At 38.5% G+C, this 14,166-nt stretch overlaps 1 protein-coding gene across 14 annotated transcripts in view; it reads left to right on the plus strand.

Moving 5' to 3' along the window:
* Positions 1-560: 560 nt before the first annotated feature.
* Positions 561-14,166, plus strand: part of SHPRH (SNF2 histone linker PHD RING helicase) — a 64,001-nt gene continuing 50,395 nt past the window's right edge. For 2 of the 14 annotated variants that reach the window (XM_026082816.1, XM_026082817.1), the window contains exons 1-9: positions 983-1,251; positions 2,078-2,747; positions 3,181-3,310; positions 8,232-8,462; positions 8,821-8,899; positions 9,719-9,869; positions 11,718-11,823; positions 12,389-12,645; positions 13,068-13,757. In XM_026082816.1, coding sequence (XP_025938601.1) covers positions 2,106-2,747; positions 3,181-3,310; positions 8,232-8,462; positions 8,821-8,899; positions 9,719-9,869; positions 11,718-11,823; positions 12,389-12,645; positions 13,068-13,757 — 2,286 coding nt within the window. In that variant the 5' untranslated portion in view covers positions 983-1,251; positions 2,078-2,105. Of the gene's footprint in view, positions 651-981; positions 1,252-2,077; positions 2,748-3,180; positions 3,311-8,231; positions 8,463-8,820; positions 8,900-9,718; positions 9,870-11,717; positions 11,824-12,388; positions 12,646-13,067; positions 13,758-14,166 lie in introns of those variants that run through there. The other 12 variants (XR_003256171.1, XR_003256170.1, XM_026082807.1 and 9 more) reach the window with 9 other exon arrangements.

Raw genomic sequence — 14,166 nt, forward strand, 5'->3', positions numbered from 1 at the left:
ATGACTATCTGTGGAAAACAAATGAACAGCGTCAAAAACGAAATGTGTGGATTTTTTTAGCCCCATTCTTCATGGCTATAACCTAGCGCATTCCCTCTCCCGAAACAGCAGGCTTGTGTTAAAACGTTTTCGTAAAAACCGGGCTAAACACCGAGACTCCGCAAGTCCTCACACGAACCCGTCCCACCCCCTGGGCGGTGGGCCCGTGCGCATGCGCACGCCGCTAACGCCAACGCCTCCGCAGCCGCCAGCGCCTCGCTCCCGCTCCTCCTTCAGCCCCGCCCCAGTGAGGGCAGACAGCCGCTTGTCTCCGCCCCCTTTGCCCCGCAGCGGCGTCGCGGGCGTGTCTGCGCATGCGCCGCACTTCGCCCTCATGTTCCCCTTTCCGCTGGCGTGGGGTCGGGGAGGAACTGTCACCTTACTCAGACCCAATTGGGCGCCGGCCGGCCGGGCCGGGTGCGCGCGCACCCGCGTGCCCTCCTTCCCTCCTCTCCCCCCCCCACCCCCAGCGCGAGGCCCCTTTCCCCTTTGCTCTTGGCGGCGGGGTCGTGTGCCCCCCCCCCGGGCGCTGCTCCGCGGGCGTCACGTGACGGCCGGTCCTGGGCGGGGAGGGAGGGAGCCGCGGGGGCGCGCGCCGCCGAGTCACCCAGGTACGTTGGGGGAGGGGAGCCCCCCGCAGCGGCGGTTGGCGGCGGCTCTGCAACCCCCCCACCCCTTCTCCGGGCTCCGGGGACCCGCGGCGGGGCGGGCCCGGCCCGACGGACTCGCGAGGGCGATGGGCAGCGAGCCCCGCCGCCGCCCCGCAGTGCTCGCCCTGTGACCTGCTGGCTGTAGCGCAGCGCGGCGGGGCGGCCTTCCCCGGGCGGCCGCGGGGTCGCCCTACGGGCCCTGGGCCTGGCTCCCGGCGCGCTCTCGGCCCTTGCCTCTGCGCGCCCCGCGGGGCCTGTGGTAACGGCGGCGGCGCGGGGCGGCGGCGACAACAGCGGCGGGCGGGTGGGCAAAACGTGGGGTGCCTGACGTCCCCGGTACCCCCGCGTCACGGAGTCCCGGGAGAGAAAATATTGATTCCTGGAAAGTAAACTTAATCCCCCGCTTGGGTGTCTTTCCCAAGTTTCGAGTAACTTTCCGTGTTGGGGGAAGCGAGCCCTGGCTGCAGAGCGAGAGCGGGAGCGCAGGCGCGGCGGAGCGCCGTCCTGCTCGGTGTGTGCCGGCTCTTTCCCGCTGAGGAGCCTCTGCTGCACGGCCCGGAAGGTAAGGTTAGCGTCCGAGTGCGCTGTGGTGGTCTCCAGGCCAGCGCAGGCTTTGTCACTTGCTGCTGTTTGCAGCGTTGTTGCTTTACGCAGTAGGCACGATTGTGGCCGTGGCGTTTTGAATCTAATTGAATAGAGCGCGTCCATCTCGTTTATACGTTAGGAGTTGTATTCTCTGCACATGCAGACCTGATTAGTAGAAGGAGGTTTTTTTAAATTTTGGGTTAAGTGCAATTTACATATTTTTTTTATGTATTAGATGAACTATAATTAGTTCAGCTAATCATACAGCTTAAGAAAAAACATTTTTAAAAAAACTACAAGAAATGTACAAAAACTCTGAATCCACACTGTGGACCTGACATGACTCCATTTGAGCTGTTAGTACCCAGATGCAGATTGTCTATTAATCTCTCTGCTGGAGTTGTTTCACTTCTGTAAAAACTCACATTTTTGTAGGGTCAGGCTGGCACTAGAGACCAATAGTTAAAGCACTCACCTCTGAAGTGCTCAGAAACAGGAGAACTGCTCTGAGTAAGAGCTATGAAATGCAGCATTCCTGCTGATCTCAATCTGTAGCCATCTGACAAAATGGTAAAATACAGTCTGAGGCAAATGCTCCATGCCTAGCTTTGTGTAATGTTTTGGCATTGAGACAGAAATTGCTCTGTAAAACTAAGTGGCTACTGAGCATGTAGATTTCTTAGCATATATGGCTCTGTCTGAAAATTTTGCAAGTTCAGCAGTGACTGCACAGTAAAATTTCAATGTGAGTATTTAATTTTTGCAATATTTATCATTGCCTAATATGAGTTCATCTCACACAGACTGGGAATACTGTTGAGAAAGGACAAAATGAGTAGTCGTCGAAAACATGCACCTCCATCAAAAGTAGATGAGGAGAAGAAGAAACAGCTCTGCTGGAATATGCATGAAGACCGGAGAAATGAGGTGATAACATTAGATGATGATATGACTGATGAGGACAGCCTTCCAGGTCCAGGCACTTCCTCAGTGTCCTTCGTTGTTATAAATGATGATAGTGTTGATGAAGATCTCATTCAAAAAGAGCACAGTGGTTCAAAATCTGTTACATTTTTGACAACTAATGTTGAGGAAGACTCGTGCTCCACCTTGAYTCCTGTATCAGTACAGCTAAATATTATAGTCTTGCCATACCGTGAGGATGCTTCCTGGAAAGTTTTGCTGGGAGAACTTGCTCTTCATCTTCCTCCTGAGCAAAGTCTAACTGAGGAATTCCATGAAAGGAGTTTTACTTTGATGAGAGGAGACTCTGATGATCAGCTGCAGATCTGTGTTCATGCAAGAAGTGAAGAAGAGAACAATAATGAAACAAAAGAATACTTGGGTGCTTATGAACAAAGTATTTTGGTGGAACCATCTTTAGGTGGTGAAATATTGGAAGGCTTGAGATGGCTGCAGAAGAAAAAAATAATTGGACTTTATCAGAGACCAAGAGAGGCTCAAACTTTAAAGGTATTGGTTCATATATTTTATTCTCTTTGCTATGTATTTAAAAAGTTCTCATTTTTTATATGAATTATAACTTCTGTGAACAGCAAAGTCTGGCAGCGACCATGCATTTTTATGAAATGATGAAAAATATTGTGTCTACATAACTGTGCAAATGCTTTCAGTGTGTATTTTTTCTAAACAAAGACCTTTTACTGTTGCACTGTTACTGATGCATTACTAGAAGGAATCAAAGAAGCTTTTACCTGCAACATACTGGATGTTCTGTACAGTGATTTTAGTAGATTTAGTATATCTGTATCTGCTAATTTTCAAAACTTGGTGATTATGGTGTTTTTGGTATAAAACCACTATTCATTTTCATACTTTTCTGTTTATAGTATTCTCGGCACTTTAATAAATTAATTAAATAATTAACTCTACAAACACTTCACAGGTTGGAATTCACCTTCTGGAAACTGGATTAAGCAAACCAGAGTTTCTCAGTGATGGAGGTGGAAGACCCAAAAAAGCTAATCAGCTGATTCAAAAACTCATGGAAAAGTTCTATAGTTTTATAATTCCAGGTAATGTGATTCAGTTGAATGCTGATGAATAACATGTCAGTTTTTGCTTTGTTGTGCTTTGTTTTCTCTTCAAGTAGTTTCAAGTATAAGGAAGAAAGGTAAGTTGTTCCTGCCATCCAGAGTAACTGTATTTTTAAGTAATATTTTTAGGTAATTCTGACCATATTAATATCTGATCAGTAATTTGACCATAACTTAATTAGCATCTAATTACATGTGATAATTTTCCTTACATGTGATAATTACATACCTTGTCTTTATTTTGGAATTGAAGATTGTTTGCCAAATTATACTCAGCAATGATGCAAACTCTATTTTTAGGCATGATCAGTGACCACTTTACTGTGTGATGGATTAGGGAACTCAAAAAAAAAAAAAAAAAAAAAAAAAAAAAAAAAAAAAAAAAGAACAACCCTTGCTTTTGGTCCTGAGTGTAGAATTGATCTGAAATCTTATTTGCAAAGTTGTTCAGTAACAATGACTATAACATATTGGGTTTCAGCATTTTTGCATGGGAAAACAAGCCTAACCTCCTGCCCCCTAACACAGACACCCTGTAATTGTACTTTATTTCAAAAAGCAGAATTGTATAAAAATGAGGAAACCTGCTAAAAAGAAGCAAAAAGGAGCAGCTAACAGTAGAGTCTTTGCAGCAGGCATTGTTCAGAGCAAACGTGCAACTATCAGAAAAGGCTTGAGAAATACCAACAGAAGGCCAGTATAACTAAATATCTAGGAAAGGAACCTATTGCACTTACCCTTCAAAAAGCTAGAGAGTAGTCTGACTGAAATAATAGAAAGCACCATAAAACTTGGCAGTGTAAAAGCACAATAAAGCAAGTCCAAAAGAAGTCTGAAGAACAAATATTTTAAGATATAAAAATGAATAATAAAGTTTCAAATGCATTAGGAAAAACATGTTATCATAAACGCATAAGAAGCAGAGTATCTTCAAAAGAATCCACAGACTTGACAGATGACTAAGATGTGTAAAAGAATGCTAAAATACAGTCCTGCTGTAGCAGGAAATAGTTTTTTGCATATTTTTCTCACTGTGGAAGAGTTTAGGAAAGAGATTGTGTTACTGTTCATTTTACATTTTGAGATACAAAATATTCTTTTACTGGAACTTATGGCATCTGTCCCGAGTACACTGAAGAATAGAATTTATGGACTACATGGTTAAATTTAACTTACTGGTGAAGAGCAAACATAGCTTTTGAAAAGGAAGATATGCCCCACAAACTTGCTGGAACAGAAATGTAGGCCTGGGTGATTGGGTTGATATGTCCCCCCTGCCTTTTCAGAAGTCACTCAACAAGGTCTGTCAGCTCAGGTTCATAAAGCAACTGTGTTGCCAAATAGAAGAAAGTACTAGCATAGGTAAATGACTAAGTAAAATACAGGATATGGAGAGTAGAAATAGTTATCCATGTGAATGGAGATCACCAGTGAAGTCCTACAAAGACATGTGCTGCCTAATATATTCTTAATGCCATGGGAGATACAGTGAGTAGTGAAGTGATATCATCAGCAAATTTCACTGTATTATTCAGCATAATAAAGATGAAGGAGAACTGAAAACTTGCAAACAGACCTTGCTGAATGACTAGGCAATAAAATGGAGGTTCAGTATATATTTGATACAGATAAATATAAAGTGATACAGAAGGAGAAGGAAATCCTGATTTCACATTAGAAAAAAATGATGGACTCTTTGCTAACCATTACAATTGGGATTGTTAGAGTTCAGGAAGAGCATCAACTTAGTGCTTAGTGTCACTCCAACCAAATCAAAGGTAAAGGATTATCCTGAAAGTACTAGAGAGCAAAACAGGAACATTAAGCCACTATATAAATCCACAGTATGTGTTCATCTAAGCTCCATATTCAGGAATAAAGCATATCACAGAAATGGAGAAGGTTTGGGAGGGAAGGGGAGGTGCTTACGCATTGTGAAACCAGGTAAATTTTTTTTTTTATAGTTTTTCAGCATATGTGTTCTGATATAACTTAAAATAATTAAGATAGCTATAGCCTTGTTTCTTTAACAATGAATTCTTTCCTGTTAAGAAACATCATTTCCAAATTTAGAAGTTCAGTCTGTTTAGATTTGATCTGTTTTTAAACAGAATTACTTCAAACTTTTGTAAAACTGCAAACTTTGGTTTGTAGATAGCCATATCAAATTAATTCTGTATTACACAAATTTCAGAGATGAGGGTTTCTACTTCTCTCCATTCATGATCAAAGTCTTAAGGATTACACAAATGAGGGACACTCTCTCATTATCCCTACATTTCATATATATATATATATATATATATATGTAAGTATGTATATGAAATATATAAATATATATATAATGTTTTCTTCAGTGTATTCATGTCATTGATGTCCTTCTTCCTGATTTCGAGCCTTTATGGCATAGGGATACTCTCTCGTGTTACAGCAAACATAGGATAGATGCCTTATTGAGCAGTACTTCTTAAAATCTGTAAAAGAGTTGATAAGAAAAAATATTTAATATGTAAGAAGCTTCATGTATTTTTGAGCATTAATTATAGAATTAACCACTTTTTTTGAGAAATCTGGTTATAGAGATTTCTTTCGTTATTGCAAGTACCTGTTTTTATAATTGCTTGTATCCTGTATCTGCTGCGTAGTATTTCATGCCACTTCTTGTTGCTTCAGTGAACATACAAGCCTAAATTGTTTATAAATCCAGCTAGCCTCCTCTTAATCTGAAAAACTTAGAAGAAGAAGAAATTCTTAAGAAGAGGTTTTTAATCTTTGTATTGCATTTTTAATTCAAAATGTAAACCAACAGGTTTTCCATTATCTAGAATAAAGAGGGAAAAGATTACTTTTTTATTGACGTGTTTTTGTATTCAACCTAAAGGTATATTCAATGTTAAAACAACCTGCAAACTACCCTACAAATGAAACTAAAAGGTCGTACTACAGATGCAATAACAGCTTTCATTCAGTCATTAAAAGAACTAATTAGAATACTTGCTTCTGAAACGCAACATCAGAGCAATTGAATTTTAGATGGTATAATACCATCTGTTTCTGAAAGGTGAAAAATACAGTGATGAAAGCTTTATAATTGAATTATGCTTTCAACAGTTTCAAAAATGTAATTAAATATTCACTATTGGTAAGCACCTGGGAGAGAGATTAACTTCCTTAGCGTCCATTTAAAATTCTCTATGGTACTTAAAGCTATTTAATCAGAAAAAAATATTTGAAATGAGGGTATGAACAAAGCAAAAAAGGTGTGGACAGAACATATCCAATTGTATAAAAAACATCAAAGCACATTTCTTGTCTTTGTTCCCCCATAAAATTCCGGATAGGCTTAATTTATATATAAGTCAATTTTTTGTGCTCTGAAATGTGAGACTTAAACTGTTACTTCACCGAGTGTAACCACAGATGTCATTGCTGATCAGCTTAGTTGGTCAGAATTATACTCCRCAAATACTGTAATTTCTCTGTAGTTTCCGTGAAGTGAAGAATCTATGTGAGTGGATCCCTTTGAATGGCTTTTGTGATATCCAAAGCTGCATGCTCTAGTTGGTGATTTTACCTTGGTTGGGCATTAATAACATGACATGCACTCCGGTTGCCTTATTTGCCTTAGAGGTGTTAGATATCTAGTTACCTATTCTCTTGAATTTGTAGGAACTTATTGTCTTTCAGAATTCTCTGCCCCCTGTGAAATGTATTAAAATTGGTCCATTGACTTAAAAGTATTAGGGAGGGCATTGATGCCTGTCATATATAGGCACATCGTATCATGCTCTTTCTTTTGGAAACCGTTTGTCACTTTTACCATTCATTTGAATTAAAAGTATGCTTTTTCTCTCTGTGAAAGAGTCCTAATAGAAGTCCAAAATTCTTATTTTTAAAATTAAGTTCTCTGGTGTTTGTGCCAGGTATATTTCTTTTTTAGTGAGAGGCATCACACTTTTAATATGATCTTATACTTTTAAGTATGCCTTAAAGTTGCCTTGTGCTGAATCCACCAGCCTTAAATTGCTTCTAAATTGCATTTTTGGGGAAAAATGCTGCAAAGTGATTCTTTCTACACTACTAGCTAGGGTTAATATTCTTTGAACTGTAATATTGTACAACTATTCCTAAGTACGTACAAAAAACATTTTTATTGGTACCCATGATTTTCATTAGAGACCTAAAATACTGTTAAAACTTGTCCTCCGAGTCTTTTGTTGCCTCATCTTCCTTCAATTTGTTAAAAAGTTGAGCCTGGAATTTTTCATGAATTTTTGTTCTAGAGTGATTAAATTCTATGTATGCAGATATATACAGATTATGTTCAAAATATACATGCACAAGGCCTTTTGCCCTAAGCATCTAAGAATGTACATGCTTCTGTTGAGATGAAATTATAATTTCTAATATGTCTTGACTGAATTTTTGCAGTGATGCAAGTCATGAGAATTCAGTGAGATCGTATTGCTACAATTTTATCATTCAGATGGATAATTTAAAATTAATATGAAACTCACTAAAGAGAATCTCTGTCTTTTAACATATCTTTTATCCAGAAAGGCTTTATTTTGTGAAGAATGTACAAGTACTTGACAACCCACTGTGTTTTTCCCTTCTATAAGAAGATAAACCCATGTTAACATTTAAATCTAGAATGAGAGTTATTTGTAATGCTGTAGCAGCTGGAAATGTTTAGCAGAGATCTTTATTAAATAAATAAGATCTCTTCATTCTATCCCTAAATTCTAAAGGAAGAGCTTTAGTGATTGCGTACATCTCTGATGTCCATATCATGTTAACGTTAACATTTAGGAAGTAGTACTCACTGTTGCTTACTGCTGCTAGCCATGTCAGGTGCAGTGATTAAGATTATGTATTTTATATAACTTGGCGTATGCAGATGTGCTGGATGAAGATGACGAAGAATCTGACATGGAATTAGAGCGACAAAATATTGAAGAGCTTTATGACTTTGTAAGGCGTACACATCAGCAGGACATCCAATTACTGAGAGAGGATGTGCAGCATCCTGCGTTAATTCCTATTCTGAGGCCCTACCAAAGTGAGGCTGTAAATTGGATGCTTCACCGGGAGAACTTCATAAGCACTCCTAGCAGTGGCAAGTACATGGGTCTGGAAAACTTATATCCTAATTAAAATACTATTCAGAATTGAAAAGAAAGTGTCATTGCATTGTCAGTAGTAACACTTTCTTGCTATTTATTTAGAAACTTTGTTAATCATTTCATTACTCGTTTTGTAAAAGTTGTTTGGTAAGTAAATGATAAATTAAATGTACTTTGACCAGCAGGTGAGCTAGCTTGTTAGTCATGAAGCGCTGTGGAGGTAGAGGTCTGGGTTTTTTGTGTGTTTGTTTTGTTGTTTTGTTTTGTTTTTTTCTCTCTAAATGTCACAGTAAGGTTGAGCAATTCTGAGTATTGTACTGTTTATAGAGAAACCTCATAATAATACGACCTCTTTCTCTGTAGAAAATGCACTGCACTTCTTATGGCGAGAGGTCATCACTCCAGATGGAGCAAAAATCTACTATAATCCATTTACTGGCTGGTAGGTTTCTGTGGTTATCTCTTTCTGAGAACACCTCAAAGTTGTGCTTTGTGAAACCTTACTAGCAGCTTTTAGCTTTTACCTGAAGAATATAAAATAATCAATAGTTGTAGCTTTTCAATTAGCAACTAGAGAATTTGAAAAGTGATATATTTGACTTGGCAGAAAGCGAAACTGGAGTATGTAATGCAGAGGTAAATAAGTAAATCTTAAATTGAAGATAAAATTCTTAAAGCTTTTTTATTAATTTTTATTAATTAATGCAAATTTTTGTTTTTAAGATTAAGATTAACATTCTTTTTAAATTAGATCATTGGCAGCTTTGACCTTTTGTTCCAAGGTTTTTAAAAGCTAAACAAAGGAGGCATTTTTTTGTGAATACTGGGTAGTTGCATGCACTAGTTTTGCTTCAGTTGTCTCATGAATTTGGTTAGAATAGAATCTTTTGATTGCTGATTTGCTTTTTAATTTTTTCCCTATTTTTAACAAACATATAACTTTCAGATCTTTAACACGGGAATATAAATATGTATTTGTCTTTCAGAGACTAATGTTGCAGCTATGATAGCTGAAGATTAGCAAGCAAAGGCTTGTTAAGAGGGGAAGAGACCCAAAAACTTGCTGGCATACACATTCCTCTTCAAATCAGGATTATACACACAAAAAGCTTGCTAGTTTTTGTCAAGCTCAGCTGATATCAAAGACACTGCCTTTCCCTACAAGCTTTGCCTTGCTGCAGCTGTGTCCCTGAACACGTGCTACTCTGTCACACCGTTCTACAGTCACTGATTTTGATTTGCGATTTTACTTGAATTCTAGTATTATCCGTGAATATCCAATTGCTGGACCTCAGTGGCCTGGAGGTATTTTGGCAGATGAGATGGGTCTTGGGAAAACAGTAGAGGTGTTGGCTCTTATTCTGACGCATACCCGACAAGACGTTAAACAGGATGTTCTGACCTTACCTGAGGTAAGAAAACTAGGGTAAGATTTAGTATGAAGAAAGTACTCTTCATAGGAAAATAGTGAAATGTATTTCTTCTGTTGAGTTTATTGCTCTCTGTTTTATAAAAGTCCAGAATTTAAGATGGATTAAATTACAATGAAAGTTTCTGCTTTCTGGTGTGTGATATTTGGTCGCATAAATAGTGGAATGATATACATGAGTAGCAACCGATATTGTTTACCACTGATATATGGGGCTGGGAGGCAGCTACACTGTCAATAGGCTGTTGGTAGTTTACACACCCACCAGGAGTGTATAAATCTATGATTTAGTCTATTGTGTTGGAAATTGTTCTCCCCCTTCACCTCATGTTGTTGGAGAGTATCAAACATCCATTAGACAAACCTTCTATACTAAAATAGGGAAGATTACTCTGAATAGGGGTTTCTACTCACCATTTATTTCATGTTATAAATGTGTTTGTTTATTGGCTTGTTTAGCATGTATTTAACAACAGTTTTCCATCTTGCTCTCTTCACTTTCTTCCTCACACATCCTGTGAAAACTCAGCACATTCACATTTCTCTAAGACCAAAATACTGTGGTTTCTTCAGAGGGAGGGAATCTCTACCTTTAACTAGATTCTCATAACTTCTGTGTGATCCGCTCTTTTAAATTCTTGGCAGTCTGTTCAATTGTACATCTGTTCATAATGATCCCCTACTTGCTCATAATTTTATCAACTAAAAAGACCCAATTCTCAAAGAGAGAAAAAGATTCTTAAATGCCTCAGCAGGTCAATACTGGTAACAGAAACTAGGGACCAAGAATTTCACAACTGTTTCATGACAGGAATAGTTGGGACAGACATCTTGGCTAATATTTTCGTATGTTTATGAACAGGATAATACGACATTGCTTGTGACTGAAGGGCACTAATCCACTGATCCAGAAGGCCTCTCTTCATCTGTATTTTTTTGTCTTTAAATATAAATATCTTGTCTTTGTAGCATGTGCTGAAAAAAGAGTGGTTTATTCCAAATCGGACTTTCTGGATGACTCTTGTCTTGTGTAAGACCTGTAGTATCATAGTTACTCCAGGTATTTCAACTCACCATGGGCTCAGACAGTGTCTGTAACTTCAGTGGAAGGTTACTTTTTAAGACATCTGCCAATCAACCTGTTGGACAGGGCAGAGTGACATGTCAGTGGATACTTTTATAAAACAGTTAATGATAGAATTGTTGGCATTGGATGATTTGTTTCAGATTTGGTTTGGGTTTTTTTTAATTTTATATCCAGGTTCTTGAGTATACATCTCTAAATTAGATCACTGCTTCTGAATGACTAATAACAGAGTAAATGTTTTTGGGGGGAAATCCCTAAAAAGAAAAACTAGTTTATTATACAACTAATTGGAGCTTTTCATCATATGTTACTTACCTCCTGTTGTCTTTCTAACTACATGTAAATTCTTCCCCAGCCCCCCATCAGTAACCTCCATCACTTAAAACTATAGATTGCTGCAGCTGAATTTTGAAGTAGTGGAAGATCCAGGCCACTCTTCCCTTTCTGTTGTCAGTGTAGAGTGCTGAACACCACTGATCAAGAAACTCAACTGTATAGGTATCATTTTGTACCCCAAAAATGAGCTATCTAGGCAACATGTCCTACAAAACTCAAGTCAGTGAGTTACTGGCTTCTTCAGAATGTAAAATGCTGGTTTTTTTCTTAGTGTTTTTTTTATAATTAGATTGCACACTTCTGTAGCAGTTCATGCTTATTTTCAAATGTGAAAAGATTAATAAAGAACTTCAGAATCACAATGAAGAGATGTGAACTTCTAACACTATTTAATGTTGTCTGCACTAGGGTAAACTTGTGAACTTCTTTGTTCCACCTCAGCCTTTAGAAGGAAATAAAAAGAAAAAAACAAAGAAATTGGAGCTTAAATTGAAGGAAAAAATACAATATCCCAGTAAGTGTTTTGAAGAACTTTTGTTTTATATTTTGCTTTCATCTGAGATCCAACAAACTGTACTTACATAAGGCTTATATTGACCACTGACTGAGTTCAAGGCTGTGCCTTACTTCCACAGAATGGAATGATTCTTTTGCTAACCACTATGATGGCCCTGCATCAAAGATGAGCACAAGAATGTAGGACTCCATGCTGGGAACAGGTGATCAGTTTTAAAAGTGAAGTCACCAACCCAGTACTTGTGCTACAGGGTTCTGTGTAATTGAAAGTCATTTTGTAAGAAAGATTTTTGTCAAGCTGAAATATACTGTATTTGTATAAACTTCAGTAAGAGAATTGAGTGACTTATTTCTGTTGTTATTTTTCACTGAAAAACAGTGTGTTGTAGTGATTTGTAGGACTTGCTAAAGTAGAATATTGTCAAAACTGCTGGCTGTACTTTTTTTGCAGTTTTTTTGGTGAAGACAGGCAGTGCTTATGTTTAGAGATCCTTTAATATGCTTTCTCCAAAGTAACTTTCATTAGATCTGAGCTGTGGATTTTGTTGTTGTTCTACATATAGGCTTACGAGTGATGATACTAGCAGCTGTAAAGGAAATGAATGTGAAGAAAGGAGCTTCCATTATTGCAATATTTAAGTATATCAGTGCTATATATAGGTATGACGTACAGAGAAATAGACGGCTTCTCAAAAGAACTCTGGAAAAGCTAATTGCAGAACAAGTAGTAGAACAAGTCAAAGGCCATGGTCTGGCTGGTTCTTTCAAGCTGGGAAAGAATTACAAGGAACAGAAGAGGCGAGAAAGAACCAAAGAGCAGGTAAAATTTGTTTCAATAGCTACTTCTAAGTGTGTTGCAAAAGCGGATCTTATTTCTGCCAAATGCGTGTTACTACCAGCTGTGTTGTCTGTGCATGCTGGTTTAGTGATACTGGCTTACTTACAGAAAACAAGAGAACTTCAGCATTTGCTTTGAACTTCACACAGCAGAATATGACAAAAGGAGGTCAAATCTTGGGCTAAAACATTAACTCTCTCTGTCATAAATCTTTTAAAATACTGCTGCAGGGGCTGGCAGATGTTTTGATCTTACAGTGAAGTGGTCTTTTAAACACTGGCAAACATTAACTAAATACCTAAACCAAAAATTGTATAAAATGTTTATGTCTTGAGGTGTTTATACTTCCTTTCCAAAAAAGGCGAGGGGGAAGTCTGACTATCTTGGTTAATTTTGTTTTGTAGATAGCAAAGACTTCAACAAGGATTCAGAAGTACTTGACTGATGCTAAAACTCAAATCAAAGAATCAAGAAATAGTGATGTTGCTTCTGAAAATGTTCTTAAGACCCCTTTACGGGCGGATATCACCACAGAACATGATTATTGTACAACTAGCAAAAGTAACAGGAAATCAGAAGCAGATCATGACAACTCTGTAAAAGAGAATAATGTTCAGCAAGAAGCTGGGGGCACAAAGTCTTCTGATTTGCATGGTAACCTCCTTGTTTCCGGTGATACTAGCAGTCATCCTGACTTTGATGTTTCTAAAAGTACAGCTGATGTCCAACAGGACATTCGAAAGGACCAGTCCTCAGATTCCCAAGAACATCCTGGCAGTAGTGTACAACATACCAGTTCTGTATTTCCATTTAACACCTCTGAATATCGTTTTGAATGCATCTGTGGTGAGCTTGGGTTGGTTGACTATAAAGCCCGTGTGCAATGCTTGAAGTGTTATTTATGGCAGCATGCAGAGTGTGTAAACTACAAAGAGGAAAATTTGAAGATCAAGCCATTTTACTGTCCCCATTGCCTTGTAGCAATGAAACCTGTTTCCACAGGAGCAACTCTGATAATTTCTCCGAGTTCTATTTGTCATCAGTGGGTAGATGAGATCAACAGGCATGTGAGATCATCTTCTCTTCGAGTTCTGGTATGATTATATCGCTTCATATTCTGTCTAATTATTCTGTAAGGCTCAGGGCTTCCTGTCTGAGTCTCTTTGTATCACATAAAGTTCTGAGGCCTTTTTGTCTACTGTTACAGAATTCCACATTTCTGACTAGTAGACCAGCACCTATGCTTTGGAGCCACGTGTTCATTTGTTTCCCCAAAAGACTATCTGAGTTTAATTCTTCAGTGTGGTGGGKTTTTTTTGTTTTTGTTTGTTTGTTTTTATGAGCTTATCAAGAGACAATACAGGGGACTAGATATCTTTATCAAATGGGAACATATTTTGAGCAGTAGCAGCAAAACATGATTTCTGACAGGTAAAGCTGTGTGTGTCTTTCCTCCAAAAAGATTATTAAGAAGCTTAGGAAAGCCTAACTTACAGATACTTA

Source organism: Apteryx rowi, unplaced genomic scaffold, assembly GCF_003343035.1.
Source record: "Apteryx rowi isolate R43461 unplaced genomic scaffold, aptRow1 scaffold_594, whole genome shotgun sequence".
NCBI lineage: Eukaryota > Metazoa > Chordata > Aves > Apterygiformes > Apterygidae > Apteryx > Apteryx rowi.